This window comes from Equus caballus, chromosome 9 (assembly GCF_041296265.1).
Source record: "Equus caballus isolate H_3958 breed thoroughbred chromosome 9, TB-T2T, whole genome shotgun sequence".
NCBI classification, from domain to species: Eukaryota; Metazoa; Chordata; class Mammalia; order Perissodactyla; family Equidae; genus Equus; species Equus caballus.
This window is the reverse complement of record NC_091692.1, coordinates 8653339-8680053: the sequence shown is the minus strand read 5'-3', so window position 1 is coordinate 8680053 and position 26715 is coordinate 8653339. Positions and strand designations below refer to the sequence as shown.

The window sequence follows — 26715 nt, the reverse complement described above, 5'->3', positions numbered from 1 at the left end:
TAAGCAGAATTCTGAATCAAGTTCTCAGTTTAGAAATGATCAGAAACTTGTTTATTTCAAACTTCTGCAAAGGAGAGACCAAACTACTGTCTCAAACGCCAACTATTACTCTGAGGTTTTTGTAGCAGTAGAGAGCCAGTTGCTTAGCTGTAGGCTGGAAATAATTTAAAAATCCTCATATGTTCTTCTAAAGTCATTGTTAATTACTTCAGATAAGAGTTTGTGTCTCTCTCACCATTAGTGTAATCACTATATACAAAAGTCAAGCTGGAGGGGCCGGCCCCGTGGCTGAGTGGTTAAGTTCATGCGCTCCGCTTCGGTGGCCCAGGGTTTCGCTGGTTCGAATCCTGGACACTGACATGGCACCACTCATCAGGCCATGCTGAGGCGGTGTCCCATATGCCACAACTAGAAGGACTCACAACTAAAAATGCACAACTATGTACCACGGGGCTTTGGGGAGGCAAAAGGAAAAAAATAAAATCTTAAAAAAAAAAAAAAGTCAAGCTGGTATTTACAGACATCTTAGCATAATAAATACTGATTATCTTGATTGATGGGTTGTCAATATTTGTGATCTTATGCTTTCTGGGGAAGAGTTTTATCAGTTGCTCAATTGTCTACATATGGTCATTGTCAGCTTATTTTATTTCTTGGGACCAAAGCAACGAATATGATAATGTCTGTGATAATCCCTCATTAGTACCAACCATGATCTGTTCTATTGCTAAGAATAAATCACTTAAATACTTTGTCTGACATAGTTTTACAGAGCCATTTCACTGAAATATTCAAAACCTGAGTAGCTGATTGAATAGATTTTTAGAAAAAACCCACCTTTCACTGGTGATAACTTCTCCTAGTGACACAAGAAAACATTTTCCTATGGGGGAATTAATCTTACTAATAAAATCATTTGATAATAGAAAAGTCAGATATTCATCTTTATTTTTCAGTCTATGAATATTTAAAGGAAGGATGGTGAAGTTTGAGTAAGGTACATAAACTGTTATTTGAAGTTTTCTTAGTAAGCTGCCAGATATATGATTGTATTAGCTTTAATTAGCTTGGATAGATAAACGAATGAAATGCTCAGAGGCAGTATAACACAGTGGGTGCGAAACCTGGCGCAGGAGTCAGGCTGTCCGGATTCAACCCTGGCTCTGCTGCTTACCCTGTTGTGTTGGGCCATTTACTTCATCTCTACTTCTGCTGAAGTGTGAAATGGTGATGTAGTGGTGGCATTGAGCTTGTGGGATGATTGTAGGGATTATTACGTAGCCTTATCCATGGCAGTCTCTCAATAAATGTTAGTTATCCTATTTCTTTTGTAAGGGAGAAGGTTTGTACACTTAAAAAATTAATCTTCAGAAAAAAGCAAAGTGAAAACCATTGCTTTACCTTAGTAGTTTATTTTCTTGTTGCTTAAAGTATGATCCGTGGAGCAGTAGTATAAGCAATATTTGCGAACACGTTAGAAATGCAGAATCTCAGGTTCCACCCAGACATACTGAAGTAGAATCTTCATTTTAAGGAAATCCTTGGGTGAGTCATATGCACATTAAAGTTTAAGAAGCAGTATATTGGAAGATCATGGTGTAGGTCTCAATATCTTTACCTGTATCAAGGAAATCCTACAAAAAATCATAAGCAGAGTGGAGCAAAGTAAATAAAAACTCTGTTTTTGGAGAAACGAAAGGCAGGCATAATCCACAGACTACAAAATATATGTAAGGACTGCCCAAAGCAACTGAGATCCGGGAGCAGCCACTCATAGAAGACGGGCAGGAAGTTGCTGGGGAGCCCATGGCCCAGAATCTGGGAATCTGCCACCTTCAAGGTGACTCCTTAAAGGTGAGGAGTGTTATCAGGAAGTATATGTCCCTTGTTTACTCCCACCAAGGCAGGAACTGGGATGAGCTGCAGGAACTTAGATAGCGGGGAACTGGGATGAGCCTGGCTGAAATGGGACAAAAGCCAGGAGAGAAGTGGGGAGAAGAGGCACAGAGTTGAGGAGGCCCAGTGGCAGAGGCTCTCGGAAAGCACTGGTGAAAATGAAATACCCTTTCTGAAGGCGAGGGGCCTACTCTAAAGAACTGTGGCCTATTTTTGAAGTGGTCAGTGTGGGAACGGAGGGAAGCACGGCTGGCAGCAGTCACTCTTGGATGATGGTATTTTAGAGAAGCAGAAGAGGTAGGTCTATGTAATCACACAGAGAGGCTTTGTTTTTTTTTTAAAGAGATCGGCATCTGAGCTAACGTCTCTTGCCAATCTTTTTTTATTCTTCTCCTCAAAGCCCCCCACTACATAGTTGAATATACTAGTTGTGGTTCCTTCTAGTTGTGCTGTGGGACACCGCCTCATCATGGCCTGATGAGGGGTGCCATGTCTGCGCCCAGGATCCAAACTGGCAAAACCCTGGGCCACCGAAGCTGGAGCGCACGAACTTAACCACTCAGCCAGGGGCCTGGCCCCAGAGAGGCCTTTACCTCTGTCTCTTGTGCAACAGATAAGAAGGCTGTTGGTTTATGGAGCCTAGAAGGCTACCCTGGGCCTCTCCTTCTCCCTAAAACCTCTTGTAATAGTTGTACCAGGCACACCTAACTCTTCAAATAGCAAGTAGTAAAAAATGTTTCGCTGATCATTGATACAAGGAACCATGAGAAAAAAGGTTGAACGGAGCAGCAAAACTTAGCAGTAGGTGAGTAATGATCATTGTGGAGCAGATGACTGTTGTGATCAGACGTTTCAGTATAAAATAAGAAACTTGAAGGAATCAGTGATCTCAAACACCTAAATTTGCTTACATTTATATAAGATCTTTTCATCTGTCTTCATGAGAAAGGTGGGTCTGTAATTGTTCTCTATCGAAGTTTTGTTGCTCTCATAAAACTAGGTGGAAAGTTACTCTCTTGTTTTCTGTTTTTTGAAAGAGTTTGTAAAAGATTGATGTTATTTCTTCCTTAAATGTCTGCAAGAATTCAACAGTAAGGGCATCCAGGCCAGGAGTTTTCTATGTATGTTTTTAAATAATAGATTCATTTTTTAAAATAAATATAAGACTGTTATGATTTTCTTTTTTTTCTGGTATCTGTTTTTTGGTGTTTGTCAAGGATGTTGTCCATTTACTCTTCATTGTCAAGTTTATTAGCATTAAAGATTCTTTATAATTTCTCATTGTGTACTATTTTCTATTCCTTAGTAATTTATGTTTTCTCTTTTTTTCATAATTAGTCTTGCCTTATTAATGTTTTTAAAGAATCACCTTTTGACTTTGATTCAACATATATTCTTGATTTAAAAAATAAAGTTATGGGACTGGCCCAGTGGCATAGTGGTTAAGTTCACGCACTCCACTTCAGCATCTCAGGGTTTGCCGTTCGGGTCCCGGGAGTGGAGCTAAGCACCACTTGTTAAGTCATGCTTCGTGCTGTGGCAGCGTCCCACATAGAAACTGGAGGAAGATGGGCACAGATGTTGTCTCAGGGCTAATCTTCCTGAGCAAAAAGAGGAGGATTGGTGGCAGATGTTAGCTCAGGGCCAATCTTCCTCAAAAAAACAAAAAGTCATAATAGGAATAGTTGGATATTTCAGCAGTATGGCAAAATAAATCTCTTGTAGCACACGAGCCAGCATCATGTTTGGTGGAAAAAGATTTAGAGGTCGTTCCGTTAAAGTCAGGAACAAGAGTACGCTCCAACTAATGTAGTAAGTGCTAGCCGATAGAGTTAGGTAATAATAAGAAATTAGATGCGTAGGGACTGGAAAAGAGGAGGTAAAACTGTCACTATTGGGACATGATATACCTGGAAAACCCAAGAGAATTAGCTGTTAAATTACTACAAACAAAAAGAGAAGTCAGTGAAGTAATTATGTATAATAGTAATATACAGAAATTACCAGGTTTCATATTTCAAACAACCTCTTGAAACGTAAAAATGAAGAAAAGACTCTTTATAAAAGAACATCACAAAATATAAAATATTCAGGAATAAACCTTATAAAGGGACAAGTCTTCCACAAAGAATATTTTAAAAAACTGCTGAAAGACACAAACAAATGCTTCTTCAAATGGAAATATATGTTCTTGGATAGATAGACTCAGCATAATAAAGATTTTATGTTCCTTAGGTTGTTTATGAATGTAATGTTTAATTTTTCCATTTACTATAGTATTTTAAAAAAATTGGACAAGCTGATTCTAAAGTTAATATGGAAAAATATACATACAAGAATAACCAGAAAATATTGAGAGAGTAGCAAAATAAAGTTGGTTACTCTATCAGATATAAAAATATTATGTCTTAATATTTAAAACACTAGTACTGACACAAGGATCATCAAAACAATGGAACAGAAGAGAAAGTTCAGAAATAAGCCCCCGTACAAAAGAGAATATAATATGATAAAGGTGCTGTCTCAGTTCACTGGGGAGAAAAGTCAATAAAGGATGGTGAGTCAGCTGCATAACTATATTAAAAAACAAAAAGTAAAGTTGAACCCATATGTCACACCAGATATCAGGATAAATTCCAAGTGAGTGACAGACTTAAAATTTTAAAAATGAAACCATGAAAGTGCTAGGTGGAAACATGGAACATTTCCATTTTGCCTTGATGTGAGGTTGGGCCTTACTAGGTTTGGCTGCAAATCCAGAGACCATAAAGAAAAGATCTGTAAATTAAACTACATTTTAAAAATAATTCTGCAATGTGTATCAGAAGACCCTTAGACAAGGTCACAGGACAGATGTATTGTTGGGGAGGGTTAGGGCTAGTCTCTGAATAGTTAGTACAAATTGTTAAAAAAAAAAAATAAAAACACCAATAACAACATATAAGATGACCAGGCATATAAACAGTTCACAGAAAAGGCAATACAAATGATTCTTAATGATATGAAAAGATGCTCAATCTAGTTCATTGTAAGAGAAATGCCAGTTGAAACTAGAGAGAGAGAACTATTTTTCACTTGTCTAAACCCAGAAATTTGGTAGCATATTCCGTTGGAGAAATTACGGGAAAACAGAGAAATACACTCTTAGTGGGAGCTTAAATGGATGTAATACTTACTAAAGTCAATTTAGCAATGTCTGTTACAATTAGAATTACATTTTAAAAATTGCATGTAATATAGTTGCATAAAGTTTCTTTTTAAACTTAGAGATTTAGAAAGGACATCATTTAAGGATTCCTGATAAGAGGACATTTAAAATAATACGGCATTTTGTCAAGTTTTATTTCAATTTATCTAAAAAATGTTTTGAAACTGGTTTTTCTTTATTTATAGCCTGAACCACCAAAGAAACCATCTAATTGGAGAAGAAAACATGAAGAGTTCATTGCCACCATAAGAGCTGCTAAAGGCCTTGATCAGGCTCTTAAAGAGGGTGGCAAGCTTCCTCCTCCTCCTCCGCCTTCTTATGATCCTGGTATATGGGGCGTCGTTGATGGAAGTGTTCATGTGGGGAGAAGATAATGATAGAATTTTTATAAATATCAAGTTGTTTTTAAACTTAATTTATCATAGTGGAACCTGATGAGGCATAATCTTTAAAAGCTTTGCTGTAAAATAATGATAACCAGGCATTGAGGCTTATAAAGACACATCAGTGTTGAACATAGAAATCATTATCTTTTTATCTTAATACTTTTATTTAAACATAAAGCATTATAATAACATTTTTCAAATTATTGTAGTAACTATTAAATGTTAATATTCCAGGAAATATTTTAATCATGCTTACTGTGGATTGAAATGTAGTCATTCAGTAAGATTCACATAGTTATGTTACCTCGTTCTTTGGTATCTTGTCATCTGGGAAGGAAAAAGATAGCATAATATTGCTTCTAAAATGTGCAATTCATGTGGGGAAACTACCATATAGACTGATATACCTAAATTTAAGTATTATTATATTTTCTTCATTGAATGGGTAAAAATTACTTCAGTTTACCAAAAGCAAGGCAAGATACTGTCAACCTTATTTGAGATATTGAGATAGTGGAAGATTTAAAATAGCCCAGTTGACACTTTGACGTTGGTTATTAGAGTAGTCTAAAGAGGTAGTTATTTTAACATAAGTTAGCTGTTGTAGAGGAGAGGTTGGCAAACTTTCTATAAAGGTCCAGATAGTAAATATCTTATGCTTTGCAGGCCATGAGATGCAACTACGTGAGTCTACCACTATTGCAAGAAATCAGCCTCAGACAATGTGTAAATGAGTGGGCATGGCTGTGTTCCAATAAAACTTTATTTATAAAAACAGACAGTAGGCAGGCTAGATTTGGCCCACGGGCCCTAGTTTGCCAACCCCTGTTGTAGAGTATTAGTAATTAACTTTAACGCTGTGAGTGTTTGTGAATGTTTCAAGTAGGTTTAGGTTTCTTCTTCTTCTACCTTAATTTTCCCTGTGAGGTTGAATTTTCTTTCTGCTTTGGAGGTATTTGTATATTACATTTTATTCAACATAGCTGTATTTCTCATGTTTGCATATGTTAGAGAGTGCCAGTTCTCAAGGATAATTTGGACTTTAGAAATGTTTTAATCTCTTAGTGCTGACAAAACAACTTCTTTGTTATTAGAGATTTTAGGCCTGCTTCGATAGTAAGGACAAATTTCTGAGCTTCAGATGAATGTAAATTCTAAAGGACACACTCTTTGTAAAGTAAACCTGTTGAAATAAATTGACATATTTTTTGACAATCCAAAATTTTTTGTATTTATGGCTTATCAGTGTCTCATAAAATTGAGAACTCTTACAATGCTACAAAATTTGGTTCTGTCTGGGATAATTTTGAGATTTCATTTTGAAAGAAATTTTATTTACAGTATACATTGCATTTTGGAAGAATATTTTATCTTGGAAACATTTGCTGTTTCTTAAATTTGAATTAATTATGTTAATGAGGTATATTTTTATCACTTCTTCCATCTGTTGGGACCTCTAAGACAAAATAAAACAGTTTAAAGTCAATTAAGCTATTCCTTGACAGTTTTCCTCTAATTAAAATAAAAGATTTTAACAGATGAGGCCAAATTTTAAAATGTAGTTTCAATGTATTATATTGTTACTATTTGACTGGTGTACTGTATAAAAATATGTATATATGATGAAACATATGGTATTATAGAGGCAAAAAAGAAGTAACATTTTTCCCTCTACTAATTGTTTTGTACTGAGGATTTATCTTTTTGTTCTTTTTTCCTCAAATTTGATTCTAAGCTGGTAGAAAATTGGAATTTATCATATACTAGCAAACTTTTTCTTAAACGTCCTTACTAAGTTTACCTAAGTCAGGTTGAGTGGTTATAAGGAGATGAGAGTTTTTGCTTATTAAATGTTATTATTTATGTTAAACATCTTGAATCACCATTCATAAAAGCTTATAAATCTTTATGTCGCTTTTCAAGTGTTGTTAATCTGTTTCTTTTTTCTGCCTTAGATTATATTCAGTGCCCATATTGCCAGAGAAGATTTAATGAAAATGCAGCTGATAGGCATATAAATTTCTGTAAGGAACAGGCAGCACGTATTAGCAATAAAGGCAAATTTTCTACTGATACCAAAGGAAAAGCAACTTCCCGGACACAGGTGAAATGCTCAATTTAATCCTTTTTACAAACAAATGAGAAAATGACTCTAGTTCACAATTTTGTCTTGATGCTTTACAGAACATTTAACTACAGTTCTCTCACCTGCTAAAATTTATATTTACTGTTAGGGATTTAGTAAAAAATTTGAATGGCTAATTGAGAACAAGTAGTTTAATTAGTTAATTGAAATGGACTTGGTAGAGAGTTGAAAATAAACAGTTTTAAAGAGGTATTAGGAAAAAAGTAAGAAAATAAGTTAAAAATAGGTGAAGCAGAGTCAGAGGAAACTAGAGAGGTTAGAAGAGTGAGAAAATGGCAATAAAAATCGACATTTGAAGATCATGTAAGTGCTGAATGTGACCGTGCTATATATGAGTAATACACAGAGTGAATGAAAGCCTGGGGTCAGATCCGAACCACTGCTCTTGAATTTTTAGGGAAATAACGTTTCATGTATGGAAGGCTTTGTTTCTTCATCTGTGAAGTGGTAATCTACACGATCATTGTGAGAAGCAAGTGAAGTAATGTATGTGAAAGCCCTTAGATGACCATAAACCATATAAGGAATTTGTTGTATAAAATTAATTTTTATAGTACTATGGTTTTTCTTTAAGCATATTGTTACACAAAAACTTTGATAATGTCGTACTTTTAAGCAAATTTCATTGTTCACAAAGCTTTCATTTGTAAACAGTTGTTTTAATACTGTAAATCTAGCAGGCAGTAAATAATCAAATCCATTTCTCTTGTTACTTATGAATAAAATGCTGGGTTAAAAGACTGTTATAATTGAGGCTTCCTTGAGAGAATCCTCTTATTGAATTTTTGGTAATATAATTGGAAAGGGAACATATCATTGTCATCATCATCATCGTGGGGAAAGAACAAAGAAGAAAACTCATTTTGAAGAATGTCCAGAACAGATGTCAAATAATGTACATCTTTTAAATAGTTAAGAACACTAATATGATTTTTTTTTTGTTTTAAGAAAAAAATAGTCAGTAGAGCAAAGGAAATAGAGTAGAAGGTGTATATTCCAGCAACATGGTGCCGCATGATTGGTAAATGTAAATCCAAGTAGTTGATAGTTTCCACCTTAAATTGTATCACTTCTGCTTCCATACCCAGTCATATATATTCATTTCAGTGTAACCTCATATTTTCTCATTTCTGTTCATTCAAGAAATTTTTATTGAGTACACTCTTTGAACCAGACAGTGTGTCAGGTACTGGGTTTATATTAGTAAACTAAATAGAATCTTTTTCCTAAAGATGCTTAAATGCGTCCTTGTCATATTTAACAACTATAATCTGGCCTGATTAGAACCCACTTGTTGACCCTGCTCTGATCAAAATAGTGATACAGTACAGTCATGTGTTGCTTAACAACAGGGATACGTTCTGAAGAATGCATCACTGGGTGGTTTTGTCATTGTGCGAACATTATTGCCATACTAAATATTGTAGCTTCTAAGTCTTAAAATCAGATAGATTTTCTTCTTTTCTCTCTGATGTTTTTCTTTTTTCCCTTGATCATTCTAGCTAGAGTTTTATCAATTTAATTACATCTTGTCAAAGAAACTGCTTTTGATTTCATTGCTCCAGCTGCATCTCAAAAATCTTAATATGTGGATTTTGTTTTTATTGTTCAGTTCAAAATATTTTCTAATTTGTGACTTCTTCTTTTGCTCATAGTTTATTCAAAAGTGAGTCATTTACTTCTGGTTATTTGGCGCTTCTCTAGATATTTAATTGTTTATTTTTAACTTAATTCTGTTGTATGAGAACATACTTGGTAAGATTTCCGTCTTACTGAGATTTGTGTTATTGCCTAACATGGTATTTTTTTGTGAATGCTCCGTGGCATGTGAAAAAAAAAGTGTCTTCTGCAGTTGTAGGGTATAAAGATTTATAAATGTCGATTAGGTTAAGGGGGCTGGTAGTGTCACCCGGATCTTCTATGTTCTTACTGCCTTTTGGTTTAGATGTTCCATCAATTACTGAGGGAAATGTGTTAAAATCATCAGCTGTGATTGTGACTTTTTCTGCTGTCATCAATTTTGCCAGCTTTTGCTTCAGGTACTTTGAATTTCTCTTCTTAATTGTATTTACATTTATAATTTGGTGTATCTTCCCCATTTATTGACCCTTTTATCATTCTGGAGTGTCCTGTTTTGTCTATTGCAGGATTCCTTGTGTTGAAGTGTGTGTCATCTGATAATATGTAGCCATTTCAGCTTAATTCTGTTAATTTCCTTTTTGTAACTTAAATTTGTGTTTTTCATCTTATATAGACAGCATATAATTGTTCCTTTTTTTAAATCCGATATTGTAACCTCAACCTGTTGAAGTTTTTAGACATTTATATTTGATATAATTATTGATATGGTTGTATTTAGGTCTGTCATGTTGCTGTTTTCTATTTTTGTCTTTTTTTTTGTTACTTCTTTCAAGTTACTTCTTTTGTTACTTTAAAGAAAGAAGTTTTGTTACTTCTTTCTTTCTTGCCTCTTTTGTCTTAGTAAAAGATGTTTTATTTTCTCTATTGGCTTTCTAGCTATACATTTTTAATTTTTTTAAATGGTTACTCTACAAATAACAAAATGCATCTTTAACTTAGCGCTATCTTTGGATATGTCCATATACCTCGCACCAATTTTAGAGCTATTATATATATATATAAAAACTCCATAGATATTATAAACCTATCACTACTCTTGATGGTTATTGTTATATAACATATACTTATTGCTTTAAAAGTCATCTGCCCTTTAAATAAATTAGGAGAAGAAAATAAATATATAAACATATTTATACATATATGCACACATATTTATGCATATACTTTATATTCGCTCACATATTATCATTTCCAGACCTCTTTATTCCTTCTTCTAAATTTGAGCTGCCATATTTTGTCATTTCCCTTCAGCCTGGAGAAGTTTCTTTGGCTTTCTAATAGTGCAGATCTGTTGGCAAGGAATTTTCTGTTTTTGGTTATCAGAAAATTCTTGTATTTTGCCTTAATTTCTCTGTCGAGATTCCCTGTCTGTTCATTCACTGTTACCCTATTTCCTTTTGATTCTTGTACATATGTTCCTTTACCTTTTGAACAGATTTATAATTGTTTTTTGTTTGTTTTTGTTTTTTCGTATTTTTTTTGGTGAGGGAGATTGGCCCTGAGCTAACATCTGTAGTCAGTCTTTCTCTTTTTGCTTGAGGAAGAGTGGCCCTGAGCTAACATCTGTGCCAGTCCTCCTCCATTTTGTATCTGAGATGCTGCCACAGCATGGCTTGATGAGTGGTGTATAGATCCATACCCAGGATTCGACCCGGAGAACCTGGGCCACCAAAGCAGAGTGGGTGAACTTAACCAGTCTGCCACTGGGCTGGCCCCTATAATAACTGTTTTGAAGTTCTTAACTGCTAAATCTGACACACCTGTGCCCACTTGGAGTCAGTTTCTATTGACTGTTTTTGCTGAATAAGGGTCATACTTTCCTGTTTTCTTTTTCCTTCCTTTCTTTCCCTCCTCCTTTCCATTCCCCTTCCCTGCAGTAAACACACAGTACACAGTTGCCAGTTTTCTGGAACAACTGCTCTTAGATGGTTTCCAGTCTCTTAAAATCTCTTTTTTAATCCTCTTTTAAAATGTCATCTCTAGGAGGGTTATACAGCTGCTTCACTCCTCCACCATTGCATATGTAATATCTTTAATTTCTTGAACTTGGCTATTTTTCTAATTTCCTATATTACTTATAGTTTCTAACTCCCTGTTAATATTTTCAAAGTTGTCTTGATTTCTTTCAATGTAGTCACCATAATTGTTTTATGTTATGTATCTAGTAATTACAGCATCATGTGACCATTATGGATATATTCTTGCTGTCTTTTTTTTCCTCATTTGTGGTTCCTTACATTATTATGTACATAATTCTTATTGACCTTTTACTGCTTGTTGCCCTTAAAAAGTTATTCATGAAGATTATTCTTGTGAAGTGCCTTCTTCCAGAGGACATCTGTATTATTTCTTTCAGATACCTGAGAGTGCGACCAGTCTGGAAGCACTTTAAATTATCGGCTTTACCTTGCTTGACCAGCCTGGTCATACAAACTCATACAGCAAATCCACATGATGGCCAGATCGTTGTTAAAGTCTCACATGGTGTTGGCCTGGCAGTTCTTTTTTCTCTCATCTGACATTCAGTGCTTTTAAAATGATTTCTTGTACTTTCCTGAGCATTTTTAGTGTTTACTTGAAGGGTTGGTTCAAATAGCGCCTTCTCCCATTTTATCAGAAATGAACGTCTTTCGTGTTCTTTAATTTTTTCCAATTTCAATAGTCTTCATAAATATAAATATTTTACTAAGGAGACTTATTAAGTATGAGATCTGTATAAAAACACATGAAGTGATAAGCACCTAACAAATATTTATGCAATGAATGAAAGAAATATGTATTGACTATAACTGTATAAAAATGAAGTGATTTTGTTCTTTTGATCATTAAAATGGATTTACACAAAGTTGTTGCCAGCAAGAGTCGTCCTGAAAGCCTGTGTAATACTGGTAGAATTTCAGGTAGATATTGTAGAACAGACAAAATGCAGCTCAGTGAGGAAGCGGTCAGATTACCTAGGTCGGGGGAACAGCAAGTTACTGAGAGGCAGGAGAGTATGTTTTAAACAAGAGGCATTCAGAGCAGTCCGAGGGTTCAGTAAGGAAACTAACCTGACTAGTTCTTGTTGAAGGTAAGAGGCAATACAGGAGATAGATAAGGTTGGGCTAGGTTCTGGATATCTCAGAAAAACTGACAATAAAATAGAGTAAAACATTAGGAGGCCTAATACAGAGCCGAGAAACAAAGCACCTTTTGAAAGGAATATTGTGTCTTTTTCTATTTGTGAGCCATTAAGTTAATAATAATAGTCTCAAATATGAACATAAAAATCTTGAGCCCCCACTGTGTAATGCTACCAGGGCCTTCCTGCCTGTGCCCAGCCTGAGACAGTATGTGATCCCTGCCCCAGTGCCCTTCTTCATGCTAGTCATTGTGCTCTTCTTTGGTAGTTAGCACAGTATGAGTGGGTCACCAATCCTGTTTCTTGATCCAGTTTTATTGACCCTGTTTTGAGTAGACATGTCTCTGATATTTTAACAAGTCTTTGTTAGGTCTTGTTTTCCATGTTGTTAGTTTTAAGATATTTCCTAATATCTTCATTGGTATTTTAGTGGGAGAGACTGATACTAACCAGATGTCCTTTTAAACGAGAAACACCTCTTAGGTTTTCAAAGAAACTGTCTTTATATGGCTCATCTCCAAAGTCTTCTAATCATTTGTTCATTGACAGACAGTTATTGAAGGTTTTCTATTTGCCAATTGCCTAAGAAATTTCAGTTTCTGGCATTGTCGTGCCAAATGTGCATGGTATTTGTGTGTGTGAGTGTGCCCCTTTTATCGAGATTTTTTTTTCCAAAGATCACATACTGAATTTTGAAGGGTTATAATGTTTGACTTTAAAATTTGTGTTTAACCCACAGTTTTAGTAGTGGTACATCTTAGATTTCATTCTGATTATTGATTATAAAATATTCGATTTTTGATAGTTAGGTTTAACACCGGTTTCTCACCTAAAGTCCTTAGCAGTCTAAATAATGCACTGGGCTGAGTCTCAGGTACCCATGTAAGCACGGTAATCACCTTATATTTGAAGCACTGGGCTGTAACTAAGGTGACATGCGTCTTAATTCCTGTTGTGTTAAGTTGGGGTATAACCCTGGGCAGGTTCATTTCTTTGTATTGGAGCAGGTCATGACATATTTTTGTATTCAGCATTTGAGCAAAATTTGGCTCAAATAAGAGACAGTAAAATAAAATTAATAATGAAATCCGTCTAGAGAGTAGAGAAAAAGTAAAAATAAACAAGATAAGCTGAAATACCCTATCTTTTCTCAGGCCATATTCCATTCATCTAATATGGTCTGGTGAGGATAGGGAAGCCAGGGTTAGCTCCTTCTCTTCACATTGGGGAAATCCAAAAAGCAGCTATGTAAAACTTCTGCAGACTGATAGGTAATCTTATGAATTTTTATCACTAGGAAATATGGCTGGATTATATATATGAAATATAAAACTACACCCAGGAACATGTAAAAATCTTGACCTTTAAAGCTGTACCACCAAATGAACATCTTTGGGTGTTTCTAAGTTTTTTCTATTAATGTTTGCTTGGCATTTAAATTCTTAACATTGAGGAAATTTTTTCCATTAAACTTTTTTTTTTCCTGAGAACTGGGAGAAGTTGCTCTTAGTTTATTTTAGCAGTGGGACATCTGAGCCAACTTTCTAGTATGCCAGTTTTGAAAGGGAACGTATTTTGGGAAACCTCTCTTTTAGGTGGTGTATTTTAATCTACACTTTCTCCATTTGGGGAAGTCGGTAGCTAATAAAAAGATCGCTCATTTAAGGGACTGTGAGATTTTGAAATACTAGTTTATAATCCTTAGTCAAAACGTGTTGACAAGATATTTTATTTTCATTATTTTAGTATAAGCCGCCTGCACCTAAAAAGTCGAGTTCTCCTGGAACTGCGTTGTCAGGCTCTTCACGATTACCGCAGCCGAGCAGCACCGGCAAAACTGTTGTAGGTAATGAGCTCCGTAAAATAGCTTGTCTTTTCTTCTTTTCTTTAAACAATGTTGGTAGAGAAGGAAATGAAGTTAGTGTTCTATTCTGGATTATTAAAATAGATTTATAAATAGGAAACGATGTGGAGGGATAAGTAAGTTATTCTGGGTAAAAATAAAGTGACTTTCAACAGCTTCTACTTTAGATATTTTATAGTCCTTTTTTTAGCTTAAATGTCTATCCTTGATGTTGTTATTAATGTATCATCTCTTCAGAATAGTCAACCTAATTGTTTTCTTGATTCTTTGACCACAGTATTTTTTCCCTCATTTCTACCTGTACCTCTCTGATCTCGACAATTGTCCTTAATAGACAAACGTTTGAAGAAGATATTGACTACTGAAGTGTACCTTTATTTGTTTGTAAATTGTGAGAAAGAAATACAGAAATTAGAAAAGACGGATGCTACATGTTGTTCCCTGGAAATTTCATTTTTTTAAAATAATTTTCTTGTTGGTAACTTGTTTTGATTTATTGCCACAGAGATTTAGTGCCACTAAACCCTTGTCTTCCTTGTCAGATGCTCTGTTTTCTGTGATTTTTCTTTTTCAGAGTGTCGTTGAAACTAATACCTTTTTTATTATAAGGTGTGCCTTCAGGTAAAGTGTCTTCAGTTAGCAGCTCTGTGGGAAACAAACTTCAGACCTTATCCCCCTCCCATAAAGGGATTGCAGCCCCTCAAGTAGGGTAAGTCTACGCTGAATTGATTCATTAATGATATATATATATGGTACTAAGATTTTATTTTGTTTAGATAATTGGCTTTTTCATTAACCTTAACTTTCTTTCTAAGTTCATTTGCCTTGTAATGCCTTGCTGGTCAGGAGCACACTCACTGCTCTTGAGGGTCTAAATTAGTACAACCATTTTGGAAGAAAATCTGGTGGCATTATCAAGAGCCTTAAAAACGTTTATATTTTTGATTGAATAATTTTACTGCTGGGAATCTAGTCTAAGGAAATTATTTGAAATAGAGATGATTTTTGTAATAATCATAATTTATTAAGCTTTATGTGTCAGGCACTGTGCTAGATATTTTACAAAAATTTTTTTAAAGTCACCCCACGCCTTAGGATGAGAGGCTCAAAGAAGCAAAAGTAGTTTGCTCACAGCCGCACAGCTGTCAGGAGTAGAAGCAGGGTACAAACTGGGGTCTCTTTGGCTCTAAACATTAGTCTCTTCTATATGTTTTTATTGTAATGTAAAAAAAAATCACAAAAATGTCTAGCTTTGTTTGAATAGCAAATTATGAACAATCTACAAAGGGATAGTATGCAACCATAAAATATATACACATTTTAATAAGATGATCCTGCTGTCACCAAAGAGGAATGTTGGATGCAAACTCCCTGTATACTATGATAGAAACTATAAAAATATCTGTAGACAAAAAGGACAAAATATGCTGAAATATTAACAGTGTGTGATTCTTTTCTTTTTATTTAATACTTTTAAAATACGTTCTGTATTTCTACAGTTTTATATACACAGCTTTTAATAAAGTAGCATAATTAAGCTTTGAACAATTATTTTAATCTGGAGAAATCATTGATAGTGCTAGAGATTTTAATAGAAGGCCTCCTATTCCAGTGGAAACTCACTTTCTCTTCCATTTTGTTAAATCGGAAAATTAAAGGATTGCCACATGACCATTAGAATGAGGGCTTATGTCTATATCTTTACAAGTACTGATCGAGTTGATTTAGGAAATAGAGCACACGTTATTTTCAGATATAGGTTATCACTTTAGTTTTCATGTAGGAAATATATACAAGAGTATGTATCAAGTGAGAGTAATGCCTTTGTTTCCTAATTTGGACTATGTAGAAAGTACAAGACCTAAAAGGAATTTTGTGTAATTATCACTGCAGAAAGAGAAAAAACTCAACTGACAAGATCTCCTTAGTTAAATGTTTTTTCTCCTTGTTGTGCTTCCAAAAAGAAGAGACAGACTATCCTTAAGAAGGAGAGAGGTTATCAGTAGAGCAGGTGGTTGAAAAGTAAAAGGCTCTCATCTTCCAGTGGGGAAAAAACTGACTCGACCTTGTTTTTTTGCTTCTGTACAGAGGCAGCTCACTAGATCTTTAACTAAAGTACAGACACAGCCATATATGTTTCAACTTTACAAAGCCTTTTTTACCAAATCACGGAGAATCGCCTTCCATGTTAAGTTATAGTGCTTGTGCGTCATATTGTTTATGGTTTCGTTTACAGTTGATTATGAATCAAAAGCTGATATTTTTAAGTAGAAATATCAGAAAACTAGGCTTCTAGACCCTCTTTTGCCACTAAGTAGCTCTCTGACTTTGTGTATATCTCTTTTCTCTGTCGCACGCTGACAACATTCTGTGACTCTTGCTTAGACCTTGACAACTGAACTCAGAAAATCTGGTCAATATTTATATGACCCCCTAGGACAAAATATGTTTTTACTAACAAGCAAAGATTTTGAGCTCAATAATTTTATGTTATGCACTGCTTATAATGCGTGAAGATTTAAAATTTCTGGTTGTCTCATATTAAACTGTCAAACATAACTATTCAGTTTCTGATTGTCTGTTCTATATATGATCCTTACGTGTGAAGGGAGTGTTTCCAACTACTGGAAAGAGTGGTGGTGTTTGCTTCTGGCCAATACATTAGTGTATTAACCGGAACATTATTATATTACTGTATTAAATGGAGCCATTCATGGCTGTCTATTTAGTAGCAGAGTTCATTCCTTTTTTAGGATTATTGAGGTAGTGATTTGTTTCTCTGTTTCCCTTGCTAGATTGTAAGCTCTTTGACAGTAAAGCTCTATGTGTTGGCCTTGCTTACAGATGTAACTACATAATGCCTTACATATGGGGACAATTTTTGGCAAATAAATGAAAAAAAATGAATTAATAAATTAAATCCCTTGTTTGTCAACCTATTGGCATATCAAAAATCATGTTTCTGGTAATGATGGAATAATTAATTGACGTTTGTATGGCAACCATTATTTCCATTGACACAGATGATTCAGGATTGAATAAGATACAATTAAGACTTGGATAGCTGTAATGTATAATCTTTATTGTGGTCAGCTTCAATTATGCATACCAGTGATCTGTAATATTTAACATACATTGGAGTTATACCACAGAAAAATTTATCTTTGTACTTGGAAAAATTTTTGTGTTTTGTAATTGACTTCTAGACAACCTGTGAGTCAACTGATTTTAATAGATGTTTTTTAATCAAAACAAACCGTGTGGGAATATTTTCCCTTATTCTTTTTTGTTCTTGTTGTTGCAGTAACATTGTTTTATAACATTATATAAATTTCATGTGTACATCATTATATTTCAATTTTTGTGTAGACTGCATCATTTTTACCACCCAAAGACTACTTGTGCCCTGTTATACCTTTTCCCTTATTCTAAAAGGTGATTATCTTTAATCCTAGGGGGTTTTAGAAGTATGACGAAACAGAGCTTTTAAATAAATATTGCCACATTTGAATTGTGTCACAGAGTTTACACAGTCATTCCTTGAGAATCATGTTTTCTTAATGGTTAATTACCAGCTTAAATGGACATTTCAGCTGATAGTTTTCAATAGCTAAAATATCAAATTTCAGAGATTTACTTCTGTCCAGTTACCGTGAAAAACAGAAGTTTACTTTGGGGCAACAGCATACATGTCAGGACCATTTCTTAATGCAAAAATTGAATTTGGTTTCTCATACTTTAATTAACAGCAGTAAGAAACAAATGTCTAGTTTTAAGTACATTTTTGTATGAGTGGAAAGAGGCTTTTCTCATAAGCCAATCTTTCGATGTATGTGAATTAAGTTTATGTGGAAGATTATGTAGACTTTCATGACCTTTTCTGTCCTGTGATATTTTTATTATTGACCTACAAATGCCTGAAACAACCTAGAATTGCAGTTTGGCTTCTTATGTGGATAACAATGATTGAGACTGTTGGATTAGGAAAGTTAACTTTGCCATGAAAGTGAAATACAGAATTACCAGTATAGGGTTGATGAGTTCAGGATCAAAAGCAGAAGTACAGCATATTTCAAAACTGAATGCCTTGGAACATCATGACATTGGAGGTCTATAAAGATACGAAATACCGCCTGGTACATTTTTCCCCAATAGTAGTTCAGAAGTCATCTTTTTATTATCTCTCAGTCTGCTATGCTTACTATAGTCTTACTGAGTGGCTTATTTCCTAAGAGAATGCACTTACATGGTATCAACAGTAAACAAGGCCCTTCCTTAGGGTAAAGTTTATTTCAAATTAGAAATAAGTTGATATCATTGCCAAATATTTCTAAAAATGCTCATTCAGCTATGAATATTTTGAAAGCTTGCCAAAATATTACTCCTTCTAGATATACTGTTCATGTCATGGCAGTTATATGCAACTACAGATAGTCATTTTAAATTAAAAAGTCTTGGTTAAGATAGAACAGTTTAGCATCTACAGAAATGTGTTAGCTTGACAAAAAGTAATATATTTTTGGGGAGGAAGACAGGATAATGTAGTGTTATTTATCATAACCCTTTAATATATGGTAAAATTTTAAAAAGTCATCATTGAAATCTGCCTTTCATTTAGATTTTCAAAATCTTAAAATACTGGCATCCTCTCATAGATGCAATTTTTATATTTTAGAGCAGATGATCTTTTTGAATTATGGTTTGAGAGCCAAATCTTGCCCAACACCTGTTTCCATTGGAACATGGCCACACCCAATTATTCATGTATTGTCTACGGGTGCTTTCATGCTACGGGTCAGAGTTGAGTATTTGTGACAGAGAGAGAATAGCCCCCAAAGCCTAAAATACTTCTCTCTGGCCCATTACAGGAAAAGTTTGCCACTCCCTATTTTAGAATAAGTAAATTATCATAGAAATTAGGTATTTATAATTTGAAGGTAGAGGTTTTAAGAATTCTTTATTTATATGCGAAGATAAACTGTTATATTTTAAGTCATATGGCTATCTAGTAACTTTGGCCATAGATTAGTGTTGCATGGAACCAAAGTGTTTTTTGACTTCTATTAATTCAACACTTTTCTGTGGTTGAATTGAAGGAACTCTTTTGTGTTGTCTCTGACCAAATCGGTGCCAACTTAATGACATATCCTTGAATATTATATGTGATTAAAATTCTATGCTATGTGGTCAGATTGCTTATTCTGCAAAATGTATGCTATGTAGATGTACTTGGTTGGCTTAAAAAAATACCCTCATTTTTTTTTCCGTAGCTGCAACAAGACTGCTTTTACTGCTGAATGGATTTATTTATTCCTGCCTTAATTTCTTTCAGACCTTGGGTGTGTAATAATTGTCATTACTCAGTTGGAGCCTTTAAAAGAAAAATACCATAGATAGACTCTAAAAGACATTGATATTGATAGTTCCAAAATGGAGTACTATCAGATTGAAATTATATTTCTCAAAGTTTGTGATTAATTAAAAAATACATGAAGTGGAATTCTCATTGTACTCTCCCCAACATTGATTAATTCTCAAAGTAACACTAGATGTAGATGATGTAACTTGAAACATCTAATGCCCCTGATGTCAGGGCAAAGCATGTGGTAGACATAGGCTTCCTGGGTCCTATATTCATCTTATTCACTTCTCAACTGATAGTTTGCAAGACAAGAAAGACACAGAGAAGAAACTTCAACCCAAAAGCAATCACTTAGGTTAAAGACTTTAAGTTCCTTTGGAAAATATGTCACCACTTTTTCAGATTTAAGTTTCTTTCCAAATTTCTCTTCATCTTGTTGCTGCTTTGACTTATCTTTAGTGCTACTGGAGGATGAAGCACAGGGGCTTTGATGGAAAAGGAGACTTGAGCTGGGAGATGTTCGTGTTCAGTAACTTAAATATGGAGATGGGTACATGGGGAATGGTCTGTTACACGTTGTGATCTGAGTAGTTTAGGGAAAGTTTGAAATATTTGAAAATTCTTCTTTCATAAACTAATAATTTTTAAATGTATTTAATTACCCTAACATTGCTCTTATTGCATGAGACTGAAAATATATATGTAATCAAGATTTTATATATAAATATATATAAAACAGTGTATAGTATACATATACTGTATACTGTAGTATATAATATATATAGCATTTAGTATATAATAAATAACATATATATAAAATATATATATAGTATAACAGTAGCAAATTATAGCAGGGCATAAATTTAAGTGATTTTAGCTTAACAGTAACATTTACTAACATTTAGCCTAAGTAACACTTAATGTGTGTGTGTGTATTTATATATATATATGACTACACATATATTTCTACATATATATGACTACACATGTATTTTTATATATATATATATATATATATGAATACATACACACTTAGATAGATGGATCAATTGAGTTAAATTTTATAATGGGTATATGGTACATTAAATCGTTATTGGAAGCTAAATTAGGTTTTTAAAATCTGAAAATACTGGTAATCCTCTCATATGGAGTATATGTAATATTTCCCTTAGACAATTACCTTTAGATTTTTATTAGATTTTACACATTTCCTTTCTGAAATTGAACTTTGTTGTATCATATATAAGGCTTGAGTAGTTCTTAACGTATTAGAGGAATCTGTTTTGAAAAAAGTAGTTTAAAATTTTCTAAATTTAAATTTTAGTAACCTTTTTCTGAGAAAGAAAATAAGATCTTTTATTCCTTATTCCAAATCCACAGATACCTTTTGTTAAGATAACCACTGTTTGTAACAGTAATGTTTTGATAATTTTTAAATGAGTCAAAGGAAAATCTGATTTTTTAATTAAAATTTCAAATAGTTGAATTTTCCAATAATCTTTCACAAATTAAAAAAATCATATTTAATCTCAGACATTTTAGAATTATGTTTAATATATATTTAATGAAAGTATTTTTTAAAAATCTTAAAATGTTTTAAATAATGTAATGTAAAAACATCACCACCCACAAAATATTAATATGAACTATTACAACAAAATGCCTATTGTGTATAAGATACTGGAAGAACATAGAAATAGATGAAATGTGTTCCTTCTTGGAGACTCTTATAATCTAGAAAAATGAACAGATTCTTTTTAGACACTAAGCTTCATAAGAACAAGCATCAAGTCTCTCTTTTTTACCCCTATATGCCCAGAATGTAGCACAGTGCTTGACACATAGTAGCTCAGGATTTATAGTCAGTAGGTGGAATAATGAATGAGCAAACAAGCATCCCTTAAACAATGTACTTTTAAAGTAAACAGTGATGTATTGTTCAGTAGCAAATGCAGGGGAAATCATAAAATTAAAGAAGAAAAGAGAGAAAGCTATGAATTGAGGGAAGGGGAAAAGTTAGATTATTTGTGAGCCTCATGAGAACAAGCATCAGATCTGTCTTAGTAACTAAAGTAATGACGTTCAGTCCTCTTCTAGTTTCATGAATTTTATTTGAAACAGTTGTTACCTGAAGTTTCTCCATGGATTCCATTGCCCTGCTAGGTATAAATGTGGCCTTTGTTTGGAGATTCGTCAAAGCTGGCAGGGAGCCCTGCAGGGTCCGAATTTTCATGTCGAGTAACGGCCGTTGTGTGAACTGTGTGAGGATGCTTTTTGATGTTAGTCCTTGCCCTGGCAGTCAGATAATTAAGAGCTTGTGGGGTAGATTTCTGATGAATCAGAATAATGTCTTTTTTAAAAAAAATTTATATGAAGAAACAGACAGTAGCAATCTCCTTATGGGTACACCTTTATATATTTTAATAGTAAGATGGACAAGTTAGGCCCTCCACTTCGAACTGGAAGACATGTGCAAAGGTTGTATGACAGTGATACAAAATCAGACAGTGCCATCAAAAGACATGAGTTATTACCCATTTCCAAGTAAGTATTTGTAACTCAGTTTGGTTAATCTTTTTCAGATATTTCCTTAAAGGCTTTCTATAATGGAATATTATAAACTTGTACATCCCTGTACTTAAAAAATCTTATTTTAATGATTTTTAATCCAAGAAGTGCTAAATAATCTTCTAGGATTTAAAACACTTTGATTTTTGGTAAACATTTCTCATCTGAAATAAAGCTGTTTTTAGATCAGACATTTTATTCCATTAAATTTTAATTTTTAGAGGGTTGAAATAGTAGTGACCTTCAATAATCGTTAGTTTTATGAAAGTTTTTTTTTAGGAGTAATCTTTTTGGAAAGAAGAGTATAGGGAATATTATGCCACATATATTATTTAATACTGCTGGATTATCTTTTAGTTAAGCACACGGTGAATTATTATAAAAAGGCAGGAAAAAAAGAGATCTTGGAAAACATTCAAACATTGATTTGTGGCCTAGCAAACTGAGAAGAGATTGTGGCAATGGCAGTCATTTTGGAGCTCTTCCACATAAGTCTTCAAGGTTTACTAGTTTGGGCCTCAATACCAAGTCTGGCCTTGTCATTTTAAAATGATGAAATTAGAGTCTAGTAAATTACTTACTAAAGTTGAAAAATATATTGTTAAACATAGTTCACTTAGTTAACTTTTAAACTAAGTCCTACTGCAACATTCTCTTACCATGTATGAAAAGTAATAATAAATGTAACTAGATATCCAATAAAATAAAGGTGGAAGAAGTCTTGAAGATATTAGCAGCAGCCATGTGGGGTTCTTTTTGTTTGTTTGTTGTTTTGCTGAGGAAGAGTTGCCCTGAGCTAACATCTGTTGCCAGTCTTCCTCTGTTTGTCTGTGAGCTACTGCACAGCATGGCCACTGACAAGTGCTGTAGGTCTGCACCAGGGAACTGAACCCAGGCCACTGAAGTGGAACACACCAAACTTAACCACTAGGCCACCGGGGCTGGCCCAGCCATGTGTTATTTTAAGTAGTTAGGGATAAATCCTAGAAGGAAGAATTTGGGCCCTGAGCCATTTCTTTTGTACTACTACTGCTGTCTGTATGCTCTGAGGCAGATCTCAGAGAAACTTTGATTAGCAGTGAGGTAGATTAAGTGCAATTCCAAAATTAAACTTTCTTTTATTACTCTTGTACTATAGCAGGCAGATTGCAGATACAGAATAAGAGTAGCACTTTCCAGATTTTGGCCAGGAAGAAAAATGTGTGCACCGTGTGAGACTGGGGCAACATGTTTTAAGTACTATCAAGACAGTTCTTTTCAATTTCTTAAGACTAGTTTTTGACATTCAAATTCCATCTCTCAGAAGACATTACTGAAAATATGTGACAGACATTTACTAAAGGTGGCTGTTGTTTATAAGCTTATTTTCTTGTTATTTGAACAACTTTGAATTATTGATATGGTGAAGTTGTGTGTGTATATGCATGGGAGTGTTTGTATTATCTGCTTATCTCACGGACATATTATGTGAAGGTGATAGGATTTCTAACAAGACTTTGTTCTAGAGCCAAAAAATAAAAAAATGTGTCCTTCCTGTTCCTCTTATGACTCTCACTGGAGGAATTGCCATTCTTTGGCAATGATCTTTTAGAGACTGAATTTCTAAAAAGGCACTGTAGCAGTTCTGTGATGTCCCTAGAGGGGCTGTATAAAAGTACAGTAGATACACCTTAAAAATACACCTGGGGGCCTGCCTGGTGTTGTGCAGTTAAGTTCTTGCCCTCTGCTTCGGCAGCCCAGGGCTCACTGGTTTGGATCCCCAGCACAGACCTGCTCACGACTTATCAAGCCATGCTGTGGCAGCATCCCACATATAAAGTAGACAAAGAAGGACATGGGTGTTAGCTCAGGGCCAATCATCCTCAGCAAAAAACAGAGGAGGATTGGTGGAGAATGTTAGCTCAGGGCTAATCTTCCAAAAAAAAAAAGAGAAGAAAATACACCTTATAGATGGACTTGCAGTGTCCATTTGAAGAGGTCCAGGGTAACCCATCCCTGCACCGAGGTGATTCATTACTTGTCAAAGTTTAGAAATAATTTAAAGTAACTGTTCCAAGCAACCTCTCATTGAATGACAGTATTGCATTTTTGAATATAAGATTTATAATACGACCCACCTAAACTCAAGTTCAAGTACTGTGGCCATGTAATAGCTTTGCAACTTATTCTCTCTGAATATAAGTTTCTTCAACTTTAAAATGGGAATAATAACTTGTGATATTTTGTCAAGATGAAACAGAGTGAGGCATGTATAGTACCTAGCATTGTATTTGGCATTTGAAAAATAGATGTTGTTATTACTTCTCTGTATTTTGGAGATAGCTATGTAAAATTTTAGGAGACTCTCTCTCTACATTAGTAGAAGAGGAAGAATTTTAACCAAGTTTAAGAACTTCTGATCTAAAGGAACTTTTGAAACTGTTCTGCTTGTTCATGTATCACAACATTGCTTATCTCTGAAATGAAAAGATTTGACTAAATCTCTAAAGAGGGGGAGGGAACTAAAACTTTCTGAACATCTGACCCCAGGTTCAGCAACATACTGGCTGTGTCACCTTGGTAAGTTACTATCTCTGTTGCCTCATTGTAAAATGGAGTTATTAATTCTGCCTACTTCATAGGAATATGATGAGAATTAAATAAGTTTACATATGAAAGCAATTAGAAATGTAGCTATACCAAATGTAGTAAGCACCATTATATAAATGTTAACTTGAGTGGTAGCAATAGCCATAGTAGTAATAATAGTAGTATCATCGTCATCAACTATGCTAAATGTATAAATTGCAATTTACATCTCACACCTTCCTATGAGATAAATGATGGTCACATTTTATAAATGAGGGTACTTGGCCTCAGAGAGGTCCATCACTATCACAAACTTGGTCAGTAGCAGTTGGGATTCGAATCCAGATTCATCTGAATCCCAAAGCCTATACTTTTACCATCATACTATCGTATAGCCTTCTAAGCTTTCTTTGATTCCTGAAGTTTCGGAAAGAGAATTCAGTGATGATCAAACAAAACTCCTCCTCTACTGATACCAGATAGCCCAGGCTGTGTAGTTGGTGAAATTTAATCTTTAAGGAGAAAATTATATCAACCCATTTATTTTAGTTGCTATTTCCAAGAACAGACTTTCATAAATTTAATATTATTCTCTTAAAGTGGTTAGCTACTTTTTTTTAACCTCATCTCATATGTTCAACATATTATTTAACAGTTACTTGTAGGCATTTAATAAAACACATTTCTATTTTGAGAGAACTATAGATTTTAAACGTTTTGGGGACTGACCCCATAGCCGAGTGGTTAAGTTTGCGTGGTCTGCTTTGGCAGTGGGGTTCACAAGTTTGGATCCTGGGCGTGGATCTCTGCACCGCTAATCAAGCCATGCTGTGGCAGCATCCCACATAGAAGAACTAGAATGACCTACAACTAGGATATACAACTATGTACTGGGGTTTTGGGGAGGGAAAAAAAAAAAAAGAGTAAGATTGGCAGCAGTTGTTAGCTCTGGGCCAATCTTGCTCACCAAAAAAGCAAACCCTAAAAAAAAAGTGCAAAAAAAAAAAAAACTTTAAAAAATTTGAAGGCTTGAAGCCTTTCAGAATGATTAACTTATAAATTTTGTGTAAAGCATATACACATATTTTAATTGATTTTATGTAACATTAGGATAATGTTAGTAAATGCAAAATGCTTTGGTTTATCCTTAATATTAGCTACTATTGTTTTCAGATTTAAAATAATTATTTGAATTTTAATCTTTTGAATTTACCTCTCTACAGTTTCTAATTATTTTTCTAATTATGCAACTAAGCAACTTGAGAAATAAATGCTTGCTATGCAATACTTTTTCATTATGCCATCTTTTTCTGTCTTCTAGAGCTAACATCAAGCCTCGAAATTCCACACCACCCAGTTTGGCACGAAATCCTGCCTCAGGTGTGCTTACAAGCAAAAGAAGAACATATACCGATAGCTACATAGCCAGGTATGTTTAACTCTGATATTCTAATAACTAAAATAAAAATGAGTATGTGTACTTTTCCAAGGACCATGTACAAACATACGTATCAGGCTATTTATAGAATGACTTAATGGCGTTTAAGTTGGACACCAAAGAAGTAGTTTGCACATAAATAATACTTTCCTATACCTTGTACTTATAATTATTCTTGTAAACGCTCAAGGACAATTTGTTGAGTTCCACTGGTTTCATTTGTGTTTTTATGTCTGTATTTTAACTGCAACATGGTTGTTTTTACCTCTATGAATTGAATAATAGACCCTTTAAACCACTGCCGTTGTAATTTTGAGCAGCATTTTAATACATTTAAACTCCCCGCTGAGGTGGTGGTTATCCATGGACTTCCCTTTCTAGTCTGCTACAGTATTTTTATAGTTTTGACATTCACTCTGGTTTTAAGCATATAATGAAATCATCTCAGTTATAGATATTTATTTTTATATGTATCCCAACTTCTTGCAGAAAGTTTTAAGACAAGGTACATAAATCC

General features: G+C 34.2%; 1 protein-coding gene across 2 annotated transcripts in view; it reads left to right on the top strand.

Moving 5' to 3' along the window:
• Positions 1 to 26715, top strand: part of ZC2HC1A (zinc finger C2HC-type containing 1A) — a 47855-nt gene that overhangs the window by 10786 nt on the left and 10354 nt on the right. The window contains exons 4-9 of one of the 2 annotated variants that reach the window (XM_070221408.1): positions 5290 to 5431; positions 7446 to 7594; positions 14145 to 14244; positions 14872 to 14971; positions 22052 to 22168; positions 26082 to 26189. In XM_070221408.1, the coding sequence (XP_070077509.1) occupies positions 5290 to 5431; positions 7446 to 7594; positions 14145 to 14244; positions 14872 to 14971; positions 22052 to 22168; positions 26082 to 26189 (716 nt within the window). The remainder of the gene's footprint in view (positions 1 to 5289; positions 5432 to 7445; positions 7595 to 14144; positions 14245 to 14871; positions 14972 to 22051; positions 22169 to 26081; positions 26190 to 26715) is intronic. The other variant, XM_023648430.2, reaches the window with a different exon arrangement.